The sequence below is a fragment of the Lissotriton vulgaris genome, unplaced genomic scaffold, assembly GCF_964263255.1.
Source record: "Lissotriton vulgaris unplaced genomic scaffold, aLisVul1.2 SCAFFOLD_1162, whole genome shotgun sequence".
In the NCBI taxonomy this organism is placed as follows: Eukaryota; Metazoa; Chordata; class Amphibia; order Caudata; family Salamandridae; genus Lissotriton; species Lissotriton vulgaris.
In genome coordinates, this window is record NW_028253023.1 from 514930 (window position 1) to 534303 (window position 19374).

The following is a 19374-nucleotide window of genomic DNA, read 5'->3' on the forward strand; positions in this document are numbered from 1 at the left end:
CGGTCCCCGGGCAGCAAGCGACGCCGGAGAAGATTGAGCGCTTCCTCGTGGCATGAGGTCCCTCACTCCTCCGGCGGGTTCCGCGGCGCCTTCGGGCCCAGAGGACCCGTCTGGGGGCCCTAGCGGGTCGGGTGCTTCGGCCCGACGCCGGCGGGTGCTTCGGACCCCCCAGCGCCGCAGGGCCCCACTGGATCTGCTTCTGGATCCGGATCGTGGCCGGTCGACCTGACGACCTCACCGGCTCCACAGGTGTCACCTCCGGCGCCGTCCTCGGGCGCCGCCGTCCCCAATACCTCCCTCGACCCGGTTCCGGCGTCGGAGCGGCGCCGCTGGGCGCCGCTCTCGACGCCGCTTGGGGAGTTCTATTTCAATAAACTGGCCCCGTCCTTTGACAACCCTGATTATCAGGAGATGGGTGATGAGGAGTATTGGGATGGGTCTGAGGACCCTCTGACACGTGAGTGTCAGTCCCAGGAGGACTGGACAGGTGGACTTGGGGATGCCAGTGGTCTGGACACTTCGCCAGACACTGGTTTTGTCTCACCTCCTACCGTGGCTTCGGAGGAGGGGGCAACCTTCAGTGTGGTGTTGACGCGGGCAGCCAAGGCCTTGGGCCTTGAGCTCCCCGTCGCGGCCGTGAGGACTAACCTCCTCACTGAGGTCCTTAAACCTCAGTCAAGCTCAACTGAGCCTCTGCTGCCATTTAATGAGGCCTTGACTGACGTTCTTTTGGGCACTTGGTCCAGGAACGTGACTGCGCCTCTGGCAGTGGCTGGAACATCAGGGTGTGACCCTAGTGGTTCAACACCTGGCAGGTTCTCTGAACGCCAGGGCGGACGAACTCAGCCACCCGTGCATGATGGATCACGAATGGCGTCTGAACTCGGACGTGGCGCAAGACCTCTTTCAGCAGTGGGGAGAGCCTTGGTTAGATCTATTCGCCACCGAAGAGAAAGCGCAATGTCATCAGTTCTGCGCGTTGGAATTTCCAAGGCGGCACTCGCTCGGAGACGCTTTTCGTCACGAGTGGAGTTGCGGTCTGTTGTACGCCTTTCCGCCTATACCACTTCTGCCCAGAGTGCTGAAGAAGATCAAACGCGACCGGGCCCAAGTCATCCTTGTGGCTCCGGACTGGGCACAAAGGTACTGGTATCCCGAGCTACTCAGTATGTCAGTCGATCCCCCGGTTTGTCTGCCTCTTCAGGAGGACCTTCTGTCGCAGCAGCAGGGGACGGTCCTCCACCGAACCTGTCCAGTCTCCACCTCCATGCTTGGAGATTGAGCTGCGATAGTTGAGGCCATTTGACTTGCCTCCTGAAGTTTGTGATATCATTCTGGCAGCCAGGCGTCCCTCCACTAAGTCTGTATACGCCTGCAGGTGGAACAGATATGTGGCATGGTGCACAGCAAAGGCTGTAGATCCACTCTCTGCCCCTCTGTCTGAGGTTCTTCTCTTCCTTCTTTCTCTTGCCCGGCAGGGCTCTGCTCTGGGCACTATCAAGGGCTACCTTTCTACACTTTCGGCCTTTCTGAGGCTGCCTGATCAACCATCTTTGTTCAAGTCCCCTATTGTAAATCGCTTTCCGAAAGGCATCACCCACACGTTTCCACCTGTTCCCTTCGTGATGCCTCAGTGGGACTTGAACCTGGTTCTTACTTATCTGATGTGCGCTCCCTTTGAGCCACTTCACAACTGTCCTATCCGCCTTCTTACTTTGAAGACTGCTTTCATGGTTGCCATCACCTCTGCCAGGAGAGTGAGTGAGCTCCAGGCTCTTTCCTCTAAACCTCCTTTCCTTTCTGTCCATCCGGACAAGGTTGTGTTGCGGACAAGACCCTCTTTCCTGCCCAAGGTTGTCACGGCCTTCCACATCGGGCAGTCTATCACCTTGCCCACCTTCTTTCCGCCTCTGCATCCCTCAAAGGAGGAAGAGCGGCTCCACCGTCAGGACCCAAACCGTGCTCTCTCATTCTATTTGGATCGCACACGCCAGTTCCGGGTGGATGACCAACTCTTTGTTGGTCACGTGGGCGCTAAGAAGGGACGGGCGGTACACAAGCGGACCATCTCTCGGTGGGTCGTCTTGTGTATCAAGGCTTGTTACTCCTTGGCAAGGAAGGAGCCTCCTGTTGGGCTGAGGGCCCATTCCACTCGGGCCACGGCGGCTACCACTGCCCTGGGTCGGGGAGTCCCCTTGCCGGACATTTGTCAGGCAGCTACATGGGCCTCGCTGCACACGTTCGCAAGACACTACTGCCTGGACAGCCAAGTCCAGAAGGATGGCTTCTTTGGCCGTTCCGTCCTCCAGGACTTTCTGGTGTGATTATTGGTTCGCAGACCCACCACCGGGGTTGGTATTGCTGGGGTATCTATTCTAATGTAAGGAATCTAATACTAACCTGTTTCTTTCAGATGAACAAGTTACTTACCTTCGGTAACGATATATCTGTAAGAAACAGTAGTTAGTATTAGATTCCTTACCGCCCCACCCATCCTCCCCGTTCTGCGAACCGATATCTAGGGTTAAGGTCATCCCCTTTCAGGGCCCTAGTTTCAATGGCACCAGTGTTGGTATTTGACATGGCTCTGTGTTTTTGGCGCGAAAAAGCTGTGTCTTAAGAATTGACGTCAGCATGCGGAGGCGGCGTCTAAGTACTCCGACGACGTCATCACGGCGCCACGACGCCGACGACGGACGCGGAGCCGCAGACGACGCCTACCGACGCGCAAGGGTACTGCTACGCAAAAAATTCCAGATCCAGTCTGACGCCCAGGGATATTCTAAGGTAAGGAATCTAATACTAACTACTGTTTCTTACAGATATATCGTTACCGAAGGTAAGTAACTTGTTCATTAGGAAATCGGTATTCCTAATGTTACCACATCTGGGATCATATCCGGTTTCTTCTCGTAAATCCCGATAATTACTGATCTAAAATATAGGGCCATATGTATCATCATCACCATTTGCGATTTCTAAATAGCAATTTTTAAGGAATCGCTATTTAGAAATCGCAAAATGGTATGTATGTAGAAAATCGCAATTTTTTTGCGATTTCCAATTATTCCTTATTTGCGAATTCGCAATTTGCGAATTCGCAAATAAGGAATAATTTCCCATTCATTTCTATGGGCCAGGAGGCCCATTGAAATGACTGTGAAATTATTCTCAATTTGCGTATTCGCTATTTGCTAATTGCAATTTGAGAATTATTTCAAGGGTGCAGGGGTGTCTCAAGGACACCCTGCTGCACCCCTGAAAATTACATGTGTGTGCATAAGGCGCACATACATGCCCAATGGGCATGTATGTGCGTCATATGCCACCCTCACAAATGCACAATTGTGCATAATCACAAGAAATCGCAAATTACCACCAACTACAAGTTTGTGGTAATTTGCGATTTCTAAACCTAAATTCGCAATTTTGAAAAGCTTCATACATAGCATTTAAGGAATCGCAAATTTGCGATTCCTTAAATGCTGAAGCAAAATAAGAAATCGCAATTTTTAGCGATTCCTTATTTTTCTAATTTTTCATACATTTCAAAATCGGAAATTAGGCCGTTTGTGATTCGCTAAGGCCGAAATTCTGTGAATTTCGGCCTTAACGAATCGCAAAAGGCTTGATACATATGGCCCCGAGTGTCTTTTGCAACAATTGTGAATTATTTGGGGTGCTGCATTTCGGCTGTAATTCAAAGAGAATCCTTGGCCTCTACCCACAGCAATATCGGTTCATCTTTGAGTTTGGTTCGTTCGTTAGTGATCCTATATATAAGCAGTAGGTTCTGCTCAGTTGCCTCCAGCAAGGGACTAGCTCTACAACAACTAGTACATAAAATTAAAGCTGAAATTTAAGTTTTAAAGACTAAGGTGAATTACTATTTGGGAAGATGTTACTGTTTTGTGTGTCATGTTTTTCTTTTTCAATATTTACAGGCTGTATTGCCAGCAATGAAGGGATATCAGCGCCTGACCTCTAAATTTTTACATCGCTTGGTCGGGACGGAAAACATGGCATCAGAGCACAGTATTGTCAGCCCTTACACTTCACGAGTTTTGAAGCCTTATATCAGGTAGACATTGTTTTGTTTACTCTTTCCCAAACGGTTAACCCTTAGTACATTGTTTTTTAAAGGAAACTTGCAAAAGTGCAGCTACTTTCCCGCTAGCAGACCTAGAACGCAGTGTTAAGATATTTTCAATTGTTCACTGCCTCTTAAAATAAACTGATAATATGTTTATCACAACCCCATTTTGTAGAAATGACTTAAAAAACTTTCAGTGATGAAAGAACACTTACAGGTCAAGTACAAACCCCACAAGACACTGCAACAGGTAACACAGAGGGATAATAACGAGTAAAAGATAAGGGATTTTATCTCTTTCCTGAAAAGAGTAAACAAATTTACATAAAAAGAAAAGGAAGGGTTTCAATGGCTCTGGGTTGTATAGAGAGGGAACTGCCACAAGCCTGCTATCTTATGAAATGAGGTGTGACAATGTCCTCTCCTAAATAAGTCCTTGCTTGGAAAGGATCGTCCCTTGTTCCAGAATAGACTGAAATTGTATAGCTGCTGCTTTCATATATATCTGTTATACAGCTTTCCCTGACTTTGTCACTAGTGTTTTTATATTTGTGCACCTGTTCGCGGTTTGCGCAGGGCTAATCTTTTCATGCACGGTTCCTGCTGAGTACTTAACGAAAATAATAGAAGGGAGAATGCGAAGAGGCATTTCGGCAGGCCCACACTAAAGAGGGAGTTATTTTTATTGGCTACATGCTCTATTCTTTCAAAGTCTTAAATATAATTTGGTACATTAACTGCAATTTGAATTCACTTAGATCACTATCTTATTTTGACTCCACACCACACTTGCAATTTTGGGTTTTATCATAATCAGACAGTAATTTCTTTAATTTTCCCTATTCCGAATATTTTATGTTCCCTACTTCTCAGTGTTAATAGTAATGTGAGCAAAAGAATAAAATCTAGGCAAGTAGAACGCAGAATCGAAATTTGCCTAACTTACGTAACGGTAAGTTTCAATTCTATTAAGGACACGGAGGCGAGGATTATGCTATATCTTCCTTCGCTTTATTAACATAAAGACTCCACAGCAGCTTAGGAAAAGATATAATAAGAACAAAAAATGCTTTAAACATAAAGCATTGACGTAATGTTCAACAAATCAACAACAACTCCCAAGAGTCTCTTTGCATAACAATAGTCCATAGTCCTTCTACTCTGTCCATCATCACTATATAACCGGACTTCTCATCATCTTCCTCCTCTTTCTTCGCGCAGATCACGCTTGAGCCTCATTGGTCCTGTTTAGCACCGTCGTTGCCTGTCGAAAAAGGAACAGCATCAGCGAGGTGGTCAGGAATGCGACAACAAGGCGAGGAGCATTCAGTGATTAATACAGTACCGACAACGTAAAGGAAAACGCTTTACTTACTGCCATACGGGTGGGTAGAGACACCACTGTAGCTTGGGTGGGATAATCCTCGCCTCCGTGTCCTTAATAGAATTGAAACTTACCGTTACGTAAGTTAGGCAAATTTCGATTCTATGTCAGGACCGGAGGCTTCAGATTATGCTAGTTTAAAGCTTAATTACCACCAACTGGGCCAAATCCACCACCGGCTTAATATAAAACCTCTTGAAGGTGGAATCCGAGGACCAATCCGCCGCTCGCATTAGGTCCTCCAGACGAGCACCCACCGAGAATGCCTTAGAGGCCATGGCACCCCTGGCGGAGTGTGCTCCAAAGAGAGAAGTATTGATGCCCGCTTCTTGCATGACCCACCGCACCCACCGAGCAATAGTGGGGGAGGAGACAGCTTTGTGTGGCTTCCGCAGGGCAATCAACAACTGACGTTCGCCCGGAGGGCGCAGATCCAAGGTCAGGTCCTCATATGCTTTGAGGCATTGCACGACACACAACTTAGGAGTGTCAAGAAAAGCTGGATATGAAATAGAACGCGACGACGTTTTCGTGCGTCGGCCTACTGTAAAAGTAACCCCATCCGGGGAAAAGATGCGAGCAGAGACATCCAGCGCGCGCACGTCAGAGACGCGTCTACAAGAAACCAGACATAACAACATGGCTAACTTCGCCGACAGCTCTTTAAGAGACAGATAGGAATTGGCCGGCCACGACAGGAACAAATTCAGAACCAAATTGACGTCCCAAAGGACGGAGTACCTGGGTTCCGGAGGCAGCGCGAGGCGGATAGCCCGCAGAAGCCTGCACACAAAAGGATGTTCCCCTACTGGATGGCCATCGATGTTGTCATGGCCAGCCGAAATCGCCGATCGAATAGCATTGATCGTCCTATACGCTAGGCCCTTGTCGGCCAAATGTGCCAGGAAATTCAGCACTGGAACGAGGCCTGCGACCAAGGGATCCAGATCCCTTCGTAAACACCAACGCATCCACTTAAGCCAAGCGGATCTGTAACGCTTCGCCGTACTATCGGCCCATGCTTTGGAGAGCAAGTGCTCAGCCGACCCCGAAAGGCCCGGGAGCGACCAGCGTCTCCTGAGAGCCTCCACGCCACGAGGCGGAGAGAGTTCTGCATGACGAGGGGATGCGGTTCCTGATCCGGATTTGTCAGGAGCAAAGGAAACAGGGGGAGTAGGATTGGAAAATCCCAAGAAAGTTCCAGAAGAACCGGAAACCACACTTGAGACCTCCAGAGTGGTGTAATCAACACCAGCTCCGCTCCCTGGCGGCGTATTTGGGGCCCGTTCGCATTATCATGGAGAACGGGGGAAACGCGAACGGTTGTTCCCGACTCCAATCCTGCAAGAACGCGTCCGTGGCCTCCGCTAGAGGGTCCGGCCTCCAGCTGAAGAAACGCGGCAGCTGGTGGTCGAGACGGGACGCAAAGAGGTCCACCGAGAAGGGACCCCAGAGGGTGTGCAGCCACCGGAAAACCTCCGGATCCAGCTTCCACTGGCTGGCGTCCCAGAGATGTCTGGAATGCCAATCCGCCACTTGATTGCACTGACCCGGCAGATACTCCGCCTTCACCGCAATGTGACGGGACAGGCAATAATCCCAGAAGTCCTTCGCCAAGTCCGCCAAGGCGCGGGACCGAGGACCTCCTAGATGGTTCACATAACTGACCGCTGAAATATTGTCCATCCGTAACAGGACACAAGCTTTGACCGAATCTTTGGTCCAACAACGAACCGCGAAGGAGCCCGCAAGGAGCTCCAAACAATTGATATGCAATTGTTGTTCTTCTGAAGACCAGGCGCCTCCGGTGGAAAAATCCCCGCATCTGGCGCCCCAGCCGGACCTGCTGGCGTCGGACTCTATGATCAGGTCCGGAGCCGAACCGAAGATCGCCCGACCATTCCACGCCTCCATGTGAGACAGCCACCATGACATTTCCTCCTTCACTTCGTCCGTGAGGGGAACCCACTGGTCGTAACTCATCCCACGGCGCAGATGCTGCGCCTTCAGGCGCTGGAGAGCCCTGTAGTGCAGCGGGCCCGGGAAAATCGCCTTGATGGAGGACGAGAGAAGACCCACCACCTTGGCGATATGTCGCAGGGACGTGCGATCTCTCGCGATCGTCTGCCGAAGCAGGTGTCGTATCTTTGCGACCTTCCGACCCGGCAGGGTCAAGACCGCCTGTACCGAGTCCACCACGAAACCTAAAAAGGTGATCTGCTGAGTGGGAACCAAACCCGACTTGGAGCCGTTGATCACGAACCCCAGTCTCTGGAGCAGGCTGACAGCTTGACGCAGCTGGCCCGCCAGCACCTCTGGGCACTGCCCCATGAGGAGGATATCGTCCAAGTACACTAGCATACGGACCCCTTGACTTCTGAGAAACTCCACTACCGGGTGGAGGACTTTCGTGAAGCACCACGGGGCCGAAGAAAGACCGAACGGCAGAGCGGTGAATTCGAACACCCTGTCGTCCCACAGGAATTGTAGGAAACGACGATGAGGGGGGTGGATGGGGACGACCAGGTAGGCGTCCTTGAGATCTAGTCTCACCATCCAATCCCGAGGGAGGAGCACGTCTCGAAGGAGGTGGATACCCTCCATCTTGAAGTGCCGGTAGACCAACCACCCATTGAACTCTTTGAGATTGATCACAGGTCTTTTGCCCCCATCCGTCTTGTCCACTAAAAAGACGTTGCTGAGGAACCCATGCGGGTGGCGCGTTGATAGACGGATGGCTCCCTTGCGCAGCAAGTCCGAGATCTCCCCGTCTATCAATCGCGCGTCTGACTCTGAAAAACACATCGGGCGCGGGGGCCTCGCTTGAGTGGGTTGGTCGCAAAACTCGATATGGAAACCTCGTACAGTTTGCAAAACCCAAGCGTCGGCAGTGAGCAATTCCCACTCCTCGTAAAAGCTTGCCAGCCGCCCCCCAATTGGAACCTGGTCCAAACAAAGTACACTTACCGGGGCATTGCCTTGTCCGGAGTTCTTCTTGAACCCTCTGCCACCGAAGCGCTGTCCCCTGGTGGGGTAGAAGTTTGTATAGTTGGCAGAGGTCTGGTATTGACCTCTTCCGGAGCCTTGTCCTCTGTTGTTGGTCTGCTGACCACGGCCGATCGCGCGGCCCCTACCGCGACCGGCCCCTCCAGAGAAACGCTGGTGGAACACTCTCTTGATGCTAGATTGGGCATTATCCAGCGACGTGAACGTATTCACAAACTTGCCCAGCTCCCTGATGAAGGGCTCGCCGAAGAGGCCTCCCTAGGCCACAGCACCCGCCTCCGACGAGGCCAGGTCCCCCAATTTTGGGTCCAGCTTGATTAGGAGCGAACGCCGCCTCTCCGTGGACAGGGCACAGTTGGCGTTGCCCAAGAACACAATCACCCTCTGGGCCCAATTCGAGAGCACCTCCGGTGAAATGGCGGTGCCATTCGCCCTAGCCTCCTCCGCCATGTCGAGGATCTTCGTGGCGGGCCTGACCGCATCCAACAATTTGTCCTGGCAGGCCCGCCAGGACCGGTCAATCCCTTTCCTGGGGTCCTTCATAAATTTCGCTAAGAAGGTGGCCATCTTGGGATCCAATTCCGGGGTCATGGCCACTTTCCCTTCCAAAGTTGGCCGAGGACACTCCCCACGTAGGCAGCCCCTCGCTTCCTTCTCCAGGGGCTTGCGCAGCCTGCCCGCGACAAACTTCGCCACCGTCTCCCCCGGCGCCCAGGCCGCGGAGCGGGGGTGGACTATCTCGTCCGGGTCCAGCATGCCCGACTCATCCCGGGGCATCTCCTTGGCAGAGGGCGCCGGAAGCCAAGATCGGGTTGACTCCCCGTCGTCATCCGAGTCCGGAGAGTCGTAGATTGGGGAGGCGGGGGCCGTAGACACGTCCCCCGACGCACTAGGGTCCACCAAGGGCGCAGGGGGCACCGCTGTCGCCTTAGCCAGGAAGGCGTCTCGAAGACACTCAAAAGCGCCCCTGTCCACACCTTGGGCCTCCGATGACGGCCCCTCCTTACAAGGCCTCTTCGGGGCGGGTTGCAACCCGCCGGACGTCCCCGGGAGTTCGGGGGACGGAGGCACCTGCGCCGCTGCCAGCTTCGCGCACTCCTCCACGATGCGGGCGGAAAGGCGGTCTTCCATGGGGCCTACCACCTCCGTCACGCAGCGGTAGATGGAATTGTCCACCGCCTGGTAGAACTCGTCGTCCTGCAGATAGGGGCAGGGTTCCTCCTCGTATTCCCCTTCCATCTCGGAACCAAGGGCAAATGCGGGGCACCCAAGAGGGCGGCAACCGAGAAAGATCTCGAATGTGGGCAGGCCAAGCGGCTGCGATCACGTTTTGGGCCAACTGACGTGGCAGGTGGGCTGCACCAACCCCCAAGCGCGCGGACCCTCCTCGCCGGGACCGGGTCGTCGCACCCCTCAAGCGCGCTAGGCCACACTTCGGATAAAGAGGTGCACAAAGGACACCCGAAGGTGATTCACGCGGTCTGAGCCGCTATACCGACCCCAACGGGGCGTCAAGAGTAGGAAATACAGACCCGGGTCACCAGGTGTCAGAGGGGTACGCGAGGGCTGGCACCTGCGCAAGCAGACTCCACGGCGCGGCTCCTGGCACTGCGGAGGCGCGCCGAAGAGTCGGCGAGACGACAGGCCGCCCCCTGGCGGTCTATGTACACACCGCACACAAGTGGGAAATAAAGTCGCGTAGGAACGAAGAACGTTCCCGCAACCGGGGACTCTGTAAGGGAATAAACCATGCAATGAGTCCCCCAACGATCGTATACAATACAATCAATCACATTGAAAAAAGGGAAAAATAGGAAAAGCACTTATCTGGCTGCGGGAGCAGCGAAGAAAGAGGAGGAAGATGATGAGAAGTCCGGTTATATAGTGATGATGGACAGAGTAGAAGGACTATGGACTATTGTTATGCAAAGAGACTCTTGGGAGTTGTTGTTGATTTGTTGAACATTACGTCAATGCTTTATGTTTAAAGCATTTTTTGTTCTTATTATATCTTTTCCTAAGCTGCTGTGGAGTCTTTATGTTAATAAAGCGAAGGAAGATATAGCATAATCTGAAGCCTCCGGTCCTGACATAGAATTATTAAACGTCAGATTGCCTGACGACTTAAGCTCTGTCTCATTATTAAATATTTGTTCAGCCTCATTCTGACCTAATGTAATGTTTTTATATGTATATAAGTGTACACAAATAGATAAAGATTGTTTTTATTTATCATTATTTGTAAAGGGCATCTGACACCCTAGGGGTAACCTGTGATACAGGCGACTAGCTTAGGGCCGAGAAACTGTGTCAAAGCATGTCTGCAGATTTTAGTTTTGTGTTGTGTTGGATTTTGCTTATTGTAATTTAATTTCTGCATCGTTTGAACCTCACTGATAGTCATAAAGAGTATTCCCATGAATTTGCAGGGATCCTGAAACCCTTTTTCTTCAAATATTGAAAATCAATATTATGTGGAGGAAACCGCCTCATTGTCCGTAGAATTAAAGTTACTGCCATTGAAGAAAGTGATAGGTCTGCATTTTACTGATGTTTCTCTGGATCATAAAAGGCATCTAATCATTTTAATGTGACCACATTGCAGCATCTGACAACATGGCAACCCTGAATTTAATTGTAAAAAAACGCCAATTGAGCACATATAGTGGAAGAAGAATAAAGTAAATAAGCATTTGCAATGAAATGGGATACCTTCATCTAGTTCTGATGCTTTACCCTACTTCGCTTTGCATTTTGGACCTTATAAGTGTTTAGCCATGCTGCACATTATCCTGGGTGCTGTGCCGGGGGGTTTGGGGTGGGGAGGGGGGCTTGGACTCCAGGAGGCTTGGCAGGTAGAGCGTGGCTGAGAGTGTTCTTGGGGGTGTACGAGGGTCTTACCTACGCTGCTCCCTCTACGGGGGTAGGGTTGCTGCGTGGATTCTGTGGCCGCCTCTTTCCTTGACCCGGAGCACCAATGGGAGCACTGAGAGCATCGATGGAGCACTGAGGAAATGCTGAAACCACAGGCCTGGCGTGCGGCTGAGTCTACGTGTGCGGCTAGGTCTGCACATGTGACCACAAACTACCGAGAGCATTGAACCTAAAGTCAATTGCTGAGCGCAGGCACACCTAGCCAAACACAAGTGAAACAGATCTAATGAAGAAGGTGACTGAAAAGAAGTAGATATGAAATTAAATGTCCTATTTTGGCTAAATTAAACATTAACCTGAAACATAAGAGTGGCTGTAGCGTAGTAGCCAGAGCTGCGACTTTGGAGCTGGGTAGCCAGGTTTGCATCTCCGCGTCAGCTCAACATCCTATGATTCTGGACAAATTACTTAATCTCCTGGTGTGGGAGGGGCGTAACGAAGATGCAGTTAAATACGGGGCTGAAGCTGAGCAGCACCCAGAGTGATTGACTTAATAAAGTGGCGGCTCTAAAGTGGTGCTCACTGAACAAAGGAAACGCGCGGAAGCCATGAGCTGAGCGCAAGTCGAGCAAAAATATAAATAATAGTGCGCCGAAACAAACTTAAACGACCAGAAGTGAAAGCCTACAAGTACTAGGGCCAGTAGCCATGTCCGGTAACAACACACCAAGAGGAAGGTTAAATGTAAGCGATTGACCAGAGAAAAGCAAGGATTTTTAAAGGCCACACAAAGGAGTCAATGAAAAGCGGTGGGCATGCCAAAAGCTCATGCAGCAGATACAGCAGGTCTGGAACAAGACAGCGTGGAAGGAAAATGCACTCTTACTTTAAAGAGCCAGCAGCGTCCCTTCCCAGCATGCACAATACTGGCAGTTTGCCTCACAGTTTCAGTTCTTTTTTCCGGCTCATGCTGAGAGGATCTCTGAACACTCAGTTTTTTCTTAACTTTAGTCACACTTAATTCTTTTTTTGCTTCATTCGACTTCTCTGAAGTTATTCAACTTTTATCACCAATTTCACATCAAAAAGTGGTGAATGTTTTTTTCAAAATACCTTCAACGTCCTTCTGGGCTGTCTCCCCACAGACAGCCCAGAAGGACGTCCGGGGTACCGACGGACAGAGCGGTGCTCCGTTTTACCTGCGCTGTGGCCAGGTGAGGTGGGGCTACATTCTCCTACAGAATAGGAGAATTACAGGTGACAATAATACTGTTATTTCACTTATATTATTTTATATATAATTTTTCACTATATTAGCAGTAGCATATATGGTCCTGATGAGGCAGTAGGAGACCAGTGGGCCCCGATAAACTGCAGAAACATGTCGACCACATTTCCATTCTAGTAGTTATTTGTTAATACTACTTTGCACTGATTTTAGTCTTGGGACTAAGGAGGCTCTGATGAAAAAAAAATTCCTCTTTATTACTCAATTTTATACACCTCACTTCAATCACATATGATTTATATTTTCAAGCACTGCTATTCAGGTACCTCCTGATACCTCCTCTAGGGACCCCGTGGATCGTGCTGTGGCACATCGCCATCACTGGCTCCCACCTGTTTGACCCTCCATCCTGGAGCTGGAGGACGTGTGCTTCAGGCATCTCTCTGTGACTCCTGTTCCGTCGCATCTTCCCACTCGGGAGTCTCGGTGGTTGGAGTCGTATGGCCGCGATGTGTTTGCATCCGCCAGCTTGGGATTCCAGTCCCTCAAAACGCGTGTGTATTTGCTCGGGCTGAATTAGCCCTCTGGGACGCTGTTGAATGGATCCTCCCCTCCTTGCCTGAGAACTCTCGTACCGATGTGGCTCGCTAATCCATGATGGCCAACATATGGTGCACTTTTCTATTCGGTCTGCCATGGACACCACAGACTCTTTGGGTCGTACCATGGCCAGGTCGGTTGCCACACGCCGCCATGCGTGGTTGCGTGCTGGCATTTCCCAGAGCATGTTCAGGAGCGGCTTAGAGATGTACCATTTGATGGGGTCACTCTTTTGGACGCCCATACTGATTCGGTGATCAGGCGCCTCCTGTCTATGTATCTTCCTCGGTTCTATCTTCGTGGAGGATTTTTGGTTTCGTGACGTTGCCGTCCCTTTCGTTTCTGTTACCCATTGTGGGTTGAAGATGTTCTGGGTTTTGTGGCTGCTCAGCCGTGTTGTTTACTTATTCTGGTACAGCTGGTTAAGCTGTGTTTACCTTTCTTTTGAGCCTCTGCCTACGAGCTTGTCTCAAGAGGGACCCTTCTTTTGTAGGGTTCTGCCTTACCCCTATTTGGGGTATTTGTTGGCAATCATATTGCTACTCTTCCTTGCCAGAAACTTTTGATGTAAGCTGACTCTTCCTACTGTTGTAGGATGTCTCCTCTGGTGAGATCCATAAGATTGGTTTCTCTCCAAGGGTTACCATTAGTTGTCTACGGTTGGTCCGTAATACATCCCCTCCTCTGTAGGAGGTTTTGTCACCCTGGCATGTTCCTACACCCTCACTGTGAACGTCTTGCCTGTCTATCAGTGGACATGCGCCCCTGGCTGGGGCAGGTCTTCCCTGGCACATTCTCCGGTTCCTTTCTTCTTGCGAAACACAGGGTCTGGTTTGTTCCTTCCTGTCCTGTGCATATTCCTTGTTCTCAAGGAGATGCTCTGGTCAATTCCTTTCTGCTACTGGATCTGTGCTGCACCCCTGATGTTTTTCTGGGTGTGAGTTCTTACTCCCATTCTGGCACAGGTGCTTCTTTAGGTAGCATTATTGTGTGTGTATTCTTCTCGACATTCTCCATTTTGGGAGATGGTGTCGGTCTTTGGCGTGTAGGCTTTTTGGCGCCAGGCTTCTCTCTCTGCCTTCTTTCTATCCTTTATGGGCAGTCTTGTGGTCTATGTTTCCGCTGTCTCACAGGAGACCAGGATTCTTCCCCCTCGGGGACCATGTTATTTTTTCTGCATTCTTAACTGTTATGCAGCACACCGGTACCGTGGTACCGTTTTCATGACTTCCCTATTTAGGATGAATCACTCCACTTACGCATGTCGACATTCCTGTCTCTTTGTGGGTATATCGTGGATTCTACATGCCACTGGGGTGCTCGCATGCTAAGTCTTTTTGCCTTAGTGCCAGACATTCTTGCTTACTCTTTCCTTCAGGATAGTGTCCTCTATGTGTTCATAGCCTTGCAGGTTATCCACTCTCAGTGGTGTCTTTTAATTTGTTTGGCTGCATGCCTACCTCCTGAGCTTTGGCTCAATGGTGGCTCCTCGGTCTTTGTTGGCACTAGGCTCTGGGCTTGGCCATGCCACTGTTGGCACATGTCCTAAGCAGTACACATTAATGTGTTTTTTCTTACACCCACGGACCTCATGCTGCGGCTCCTGTACTGGTGTGGACAGTCTTCCCACTGTCCCCTGTTTCTTGTAGCTTCCACTGTGGTGGGTGTTCGGGTGGTATGCTCTCCCGTTGTCATGTTGTTTTGACCCGTGGAACTTCGTTTCTCTTAGATTGTAGGGACCAATACTTGGGTCCTTCTTAAAGGTCTCCCTGCATTGTTTCTGAAGTTGGTGCGGAACTTCTAATTCTGTTTTCCTTTCGCCTCTGTATGGGCGAGAGTGGTCTCACACGTCCCTCGTCGGATTTGGTGTCTTTAACTCCCTTGTTCATACTCCTTAAGGTGGGTCATGGGTCTGATACCCGTTGTCTTGGCATTGCGGTTTCCACCGTTTTTCTTCAGCAGTTGACGAATATGTTCTCCTGGAACTTGGTTGTTTTGCAGACCCTCCTCCTTTGGGGTATGGCTTTGGTATCTATTCTAAATTAAGGAATCTGCGGCTAGATGTCTCTATCAGATGGAAGTCTAGCTGCAGATTCCTTAATGCCCGCCCATCCTCCCCGCTCTGCAAAGGCCTTTTCATATGGTGTTTTTTCTACCTAGCCCCACTTTCTGGTGGCCTTGGTATCCATGGGTGTGCTCTCGCACCTCACTCTGGAGTAGGGTGTGTTGTTCTGCGTGGGACCCTTTTGCTCTCCACTCCGTCCACATTTGAAGGTGGTTCAGGTCTATACTTTTTCCTACTTTCTCATGTTGTTCCACCTGCGCTCCTCAGGCATGGAGTTATTCTGTTTTTAATTCCCTCCCATCGCCCGCACGTATGCCTCCCTTCTCTGGCAGTCTGTTGGTTTGGGTTCTCTTTGGCACTACAGTCCTTAAATCTCTGGTGGGTGTGTGTAGTGGACTTTCTAGTGGTCGTTCACTTCTAGTCACTTGTTTTGCAACATGTTACTTCAATATTGTGGTTCTTTAATTTCCCTCCTGTGGTGACAAGCTGTCCTTGGCTTGTCATATCTTTTGTGTCGCAGTTGTTGCCCCCTCAAGGTGGGGCATGCCTTGGCATCTTCTTGGGCCCTTGTACGCAGCACGTACCAAGTGAGCTCCGTTCAGTCCCTTCGGCACTGGGTGCTTTTTCAACGATTTTGTTCTTTGTTAACACACTGTTCCTATGCCATCTCAGTTTTTTGCACGGCTCCGCGTTGTGGCGCGGAAAAGTTTCCTACAGAAAACTGACTTCAGCACGCCGAGAGGGTCTTGTGTGGCTCCATTGACGTCACTTCTGTGAACAACGTCCGGACGGAGCCGGGCTACACCCCCTCCCGGCGTGCAGAGGTATTGCTGGAGAATAAAGATTTTCCGGATCCAGTCTGACGCTTGGGTATATATTCTAAGTTAAGAAATCTGCAGCTAGACTTTTTCGCTACCAAATATATTGTTACTGAAGGTAAGTAACTCTTCCGTGAGGATGAAGAGGAAAAAACAGAGAAAAAAGGACAGAGAAGAGACTCATTCTTCTGAATGCAGAACCCCTTGCACTAAAAATCCCATAGAGGAAGATCTAGAGAGAGGAAACATAAAATCCATCGTCGCCATCACTCTGAACACTTTCGCCGCACTCTTGAACACTGGTCGAGTCAGGCGTGGACACCGACTTGCTCTCCATTGTGAAGTACAACAACATCACTGGCGGTGACACCTCAGGTACTGTAAAGTTTAACTGCGTCAATTTCAGTTCTGACAACGCAGCCGTTGAGGGCAGGACTGTCAACGCCAGAATACTCAACAATAACGTAGCATCGGTCGATGTCGAAAAGATTGGCTTAATTGGCGTTGAGATCGCAGTCAATGCAATGAAGTTAAGCAGATCGATGTTGAGGTAGTCAAATTTCAGATTTTTTAGTTCCTGATACCCGTCAACTAGAATATGGAAACCAGAATTGACCAACTTTAATAATCCCAAAGGATGATCCTGTTCAAGAACACTGTACTCCTCTAAACTTACCATCTAGACCTATTTCTCTGATAATTCCTGTAGTTTAACCAATGGAACCATAGTCAAGACACATAGTTTCACCACACACTGAAGCTCCTCCTTAGTCAACTCCTCCAAGACAATGACCCCAAGAATATGGAAAACAAGATCACCTTCTCAGTCCCTTTCACCAACTAAGTCTTATTCCACCAATTCCTATTCTACATACACCCCCACTGTCCTAGTCAGAGGTGCCATTAAGCTAAATCTTCAATTGCAAACACCACAGGCAACATTCTCTGTGATAATGGAGACTCTTCAACCAAGAGCTTCACCAAGACCTACCCTACCTTTGGTACCAGGATGTGCTGAACTTGCAGAAGAAAACTTCCTTATTCCATCCACTATTATGGTGCCAACTCCTCGGCTTCTGAAAAAATACAATGCTTCAGAACAAAATCCTATCTATCTAAGGCTACATCCCAAACAAGACTTGGTAACACTCTCTGCCGTAAGAAAGAAGCATCCTTCGGCTACAGAGACTTCAGTCCCTCTTGAAAAGGAGAGTAAGAGACTGGATGCTGTAGGAAGAAAAATATTCAACTCGGTCACTTTTAAGAACTCCAGTGCATCTGCCATTTTAACGAGATATGGTTGAGCGCTATGGGAATCTCCTGCTGCATTTGCAGATGATCTTCCTAAAGATAGTAGACAAGATTGTATGGAGTTTGTATAAGAGGGACAGACTGTCTGAAATCAGTCTATCAGCACATCCATAGAAGAAGCAGATCTGGCCAATCTGCAATGGTTTATCTCTTAACAGGTTGTCTTGGCTTAGACTGACTTCCCTGAAACCAAATGCTTAGTTGAAAATCATTAATCTTCCTATCTGAAAGAGACACGTTAGTGATAGATTCCTTACCTTAGAATATCCCCAGGCGTCAGACTGGATCCGGAAATTTTTTGCGTAGCAATACCCCTGCGTGTCGGTAGTCGTCGTCCGCGGCTCCGCGTCCGTCATTAGCGCCGGAATGACGTTGTCGGAGTACTTAGACGAAGCCCATGCGTGCTGACGTCAGTTCTTCTTTTTTCCGCGCCAGCTAGCGCAGATCCGGAGAAGCTCTACCCCTAGTCATTTTTTGACTAAACATTTTGATCTTTTTGATCATTTCTCTCCTCGAGTCTTCGACTCTATCTGTGCCGGTAGGGATGCCCAGGTTCAAACCCTGTTCGAAGTGCGACCGACTGATGTCGGTTACGGACCCCCATCGCCGGTGCCTGAAGTGTTTAGGCCTCGACCACGACGACCGCACCTGCTCCGACTGCCAGGCCCTGACGTCTAAAGCTAGGCGGGAGCGGTCACGCAAGCGACTCGAGCTCCGGCAGTCGGCCCGCGCCGTTCCAGGTCCCGGTCCCACGGGAGGTCGAGGGACTGGTCGTGGGGTCGGAGTCATCGCAGCTCCGGGAGTGGACATCGGTCATCAGGATCCAAGTCCTCAGGTAAGAGGCATGAGAGGTCGGAGAGACGTCATCGTTCCTCCGACCCACCCCGACGCTTGCACGACGCGGCCGGGGGTTCGGGTGACACCGCCGACGCGGCTCCGAGGGAGTCGTAAGCGTCGCCGCCTGCCCCACACCTTCGGGTCCCTGGGCACGGCGCGACGCCGGAGGAGATCGAGCGGTACCTCATGGCCATGAGGTCCCTCCCTCCTCAGTCGGGTTCCGTGGCGCCTCCGGGCCACAGGGTCCCGGCTGGAGGCCCTAGCGGGTCGGGTGCTTCGGCCCCGCCGCCGCTGGCGACTTCGGTCCCGGCGCCGCAGGACCTCACCGGATCCGCTTCCGGGTCGTCTCCGGTCGACCTCACCGGCGCTGGCCCCACGGGTGTCGCCCCCGGCGCCCACTGTGGACGCCGTCCCCAAAGTTCCCTTCGGTCCGACTCTGGCGCCGCTTCCGACGGCCTTTGGAGATTTTTATTTCCATGAGGAGGCCCCGTCTGTTAATCCTGTTTTACAGGAGGCGGGTGACGAGGGAGACTGGGAGGGGTCTGAGGACCCTCTGGCACTGGAGTGCCAGTCTCAACAGGACTGGACATATGAGCTTGGGGAGGCCAGTGATATTGACACTTCGCCAGACACTGGATTTGTCTCCCCTCCAACCGTGGCTTCGGAGGAGGGGTCTACTTACAGTGTAGTGTTGACGAGGGCGGCCAAGGCCTTAAACCTTGAGCTCCCTGTCGCGGCTGTGAGGACTAACCTCCTCACTGTGATCCTCAAACCGCAGACAAGCTCCAGCGAGCCTCTGCTGCCGTTCAATGAGGCCTTGTGTGACGTTCTTCTGGGCACTTGGTCCAAGCCCGCCACAGGTCCGCCTGTGGATAGGAACGTGGCCAGACGCTACCGCCCGGCCCCGGGCGACCATTGCTTTTTGTGCACCCATCACACCCCCGAGAGCCTGGTTATCCAGGCCTCCACTTCCCAGACCGCATTCCCGACGGCTCCGCCCGATCGAGAATCCAAGAGATATGAACAGTTCGGGAAGAAAGTGTTCTCGTCCCTAAGCTTAGGGCTGCGGTCTGTCAATACCGCCTGTCTCTTGGGCCGCTACACCCACACCCTGTGGGACGCGGTCGCGGACGTGCTGCCACAATGTCTGGAGGAGGT

The 19374-nt window shown here is 50.9% G+C and overlaps 1 protein-coding gene across 3 annotated transcripts in view; it reads left to right on the forward strand.

Annotated features, from left to right (window-relative positions):
* Positions 1 to 19374, forward strand: part of KAT14 (lysine acetyltransferase 14) — a 614848-nt gene that overhangs the window by 445482 nt on the left and 149992 nt on the right. For all 3 annotated transcript variants that reach the window (XM_086951254.1, XM_086951255.1, XM_086951256.1), the window contains one exon: positions 3945 to 4081. In XM_086951254.1, coding sequence (XP_086807380.1) covers positions 3945 to 4081 — 137 coding nt within the window. The remainder of the gene's footprint in view (positions 1 to 3944; positions 4082 to 19374) is intronic.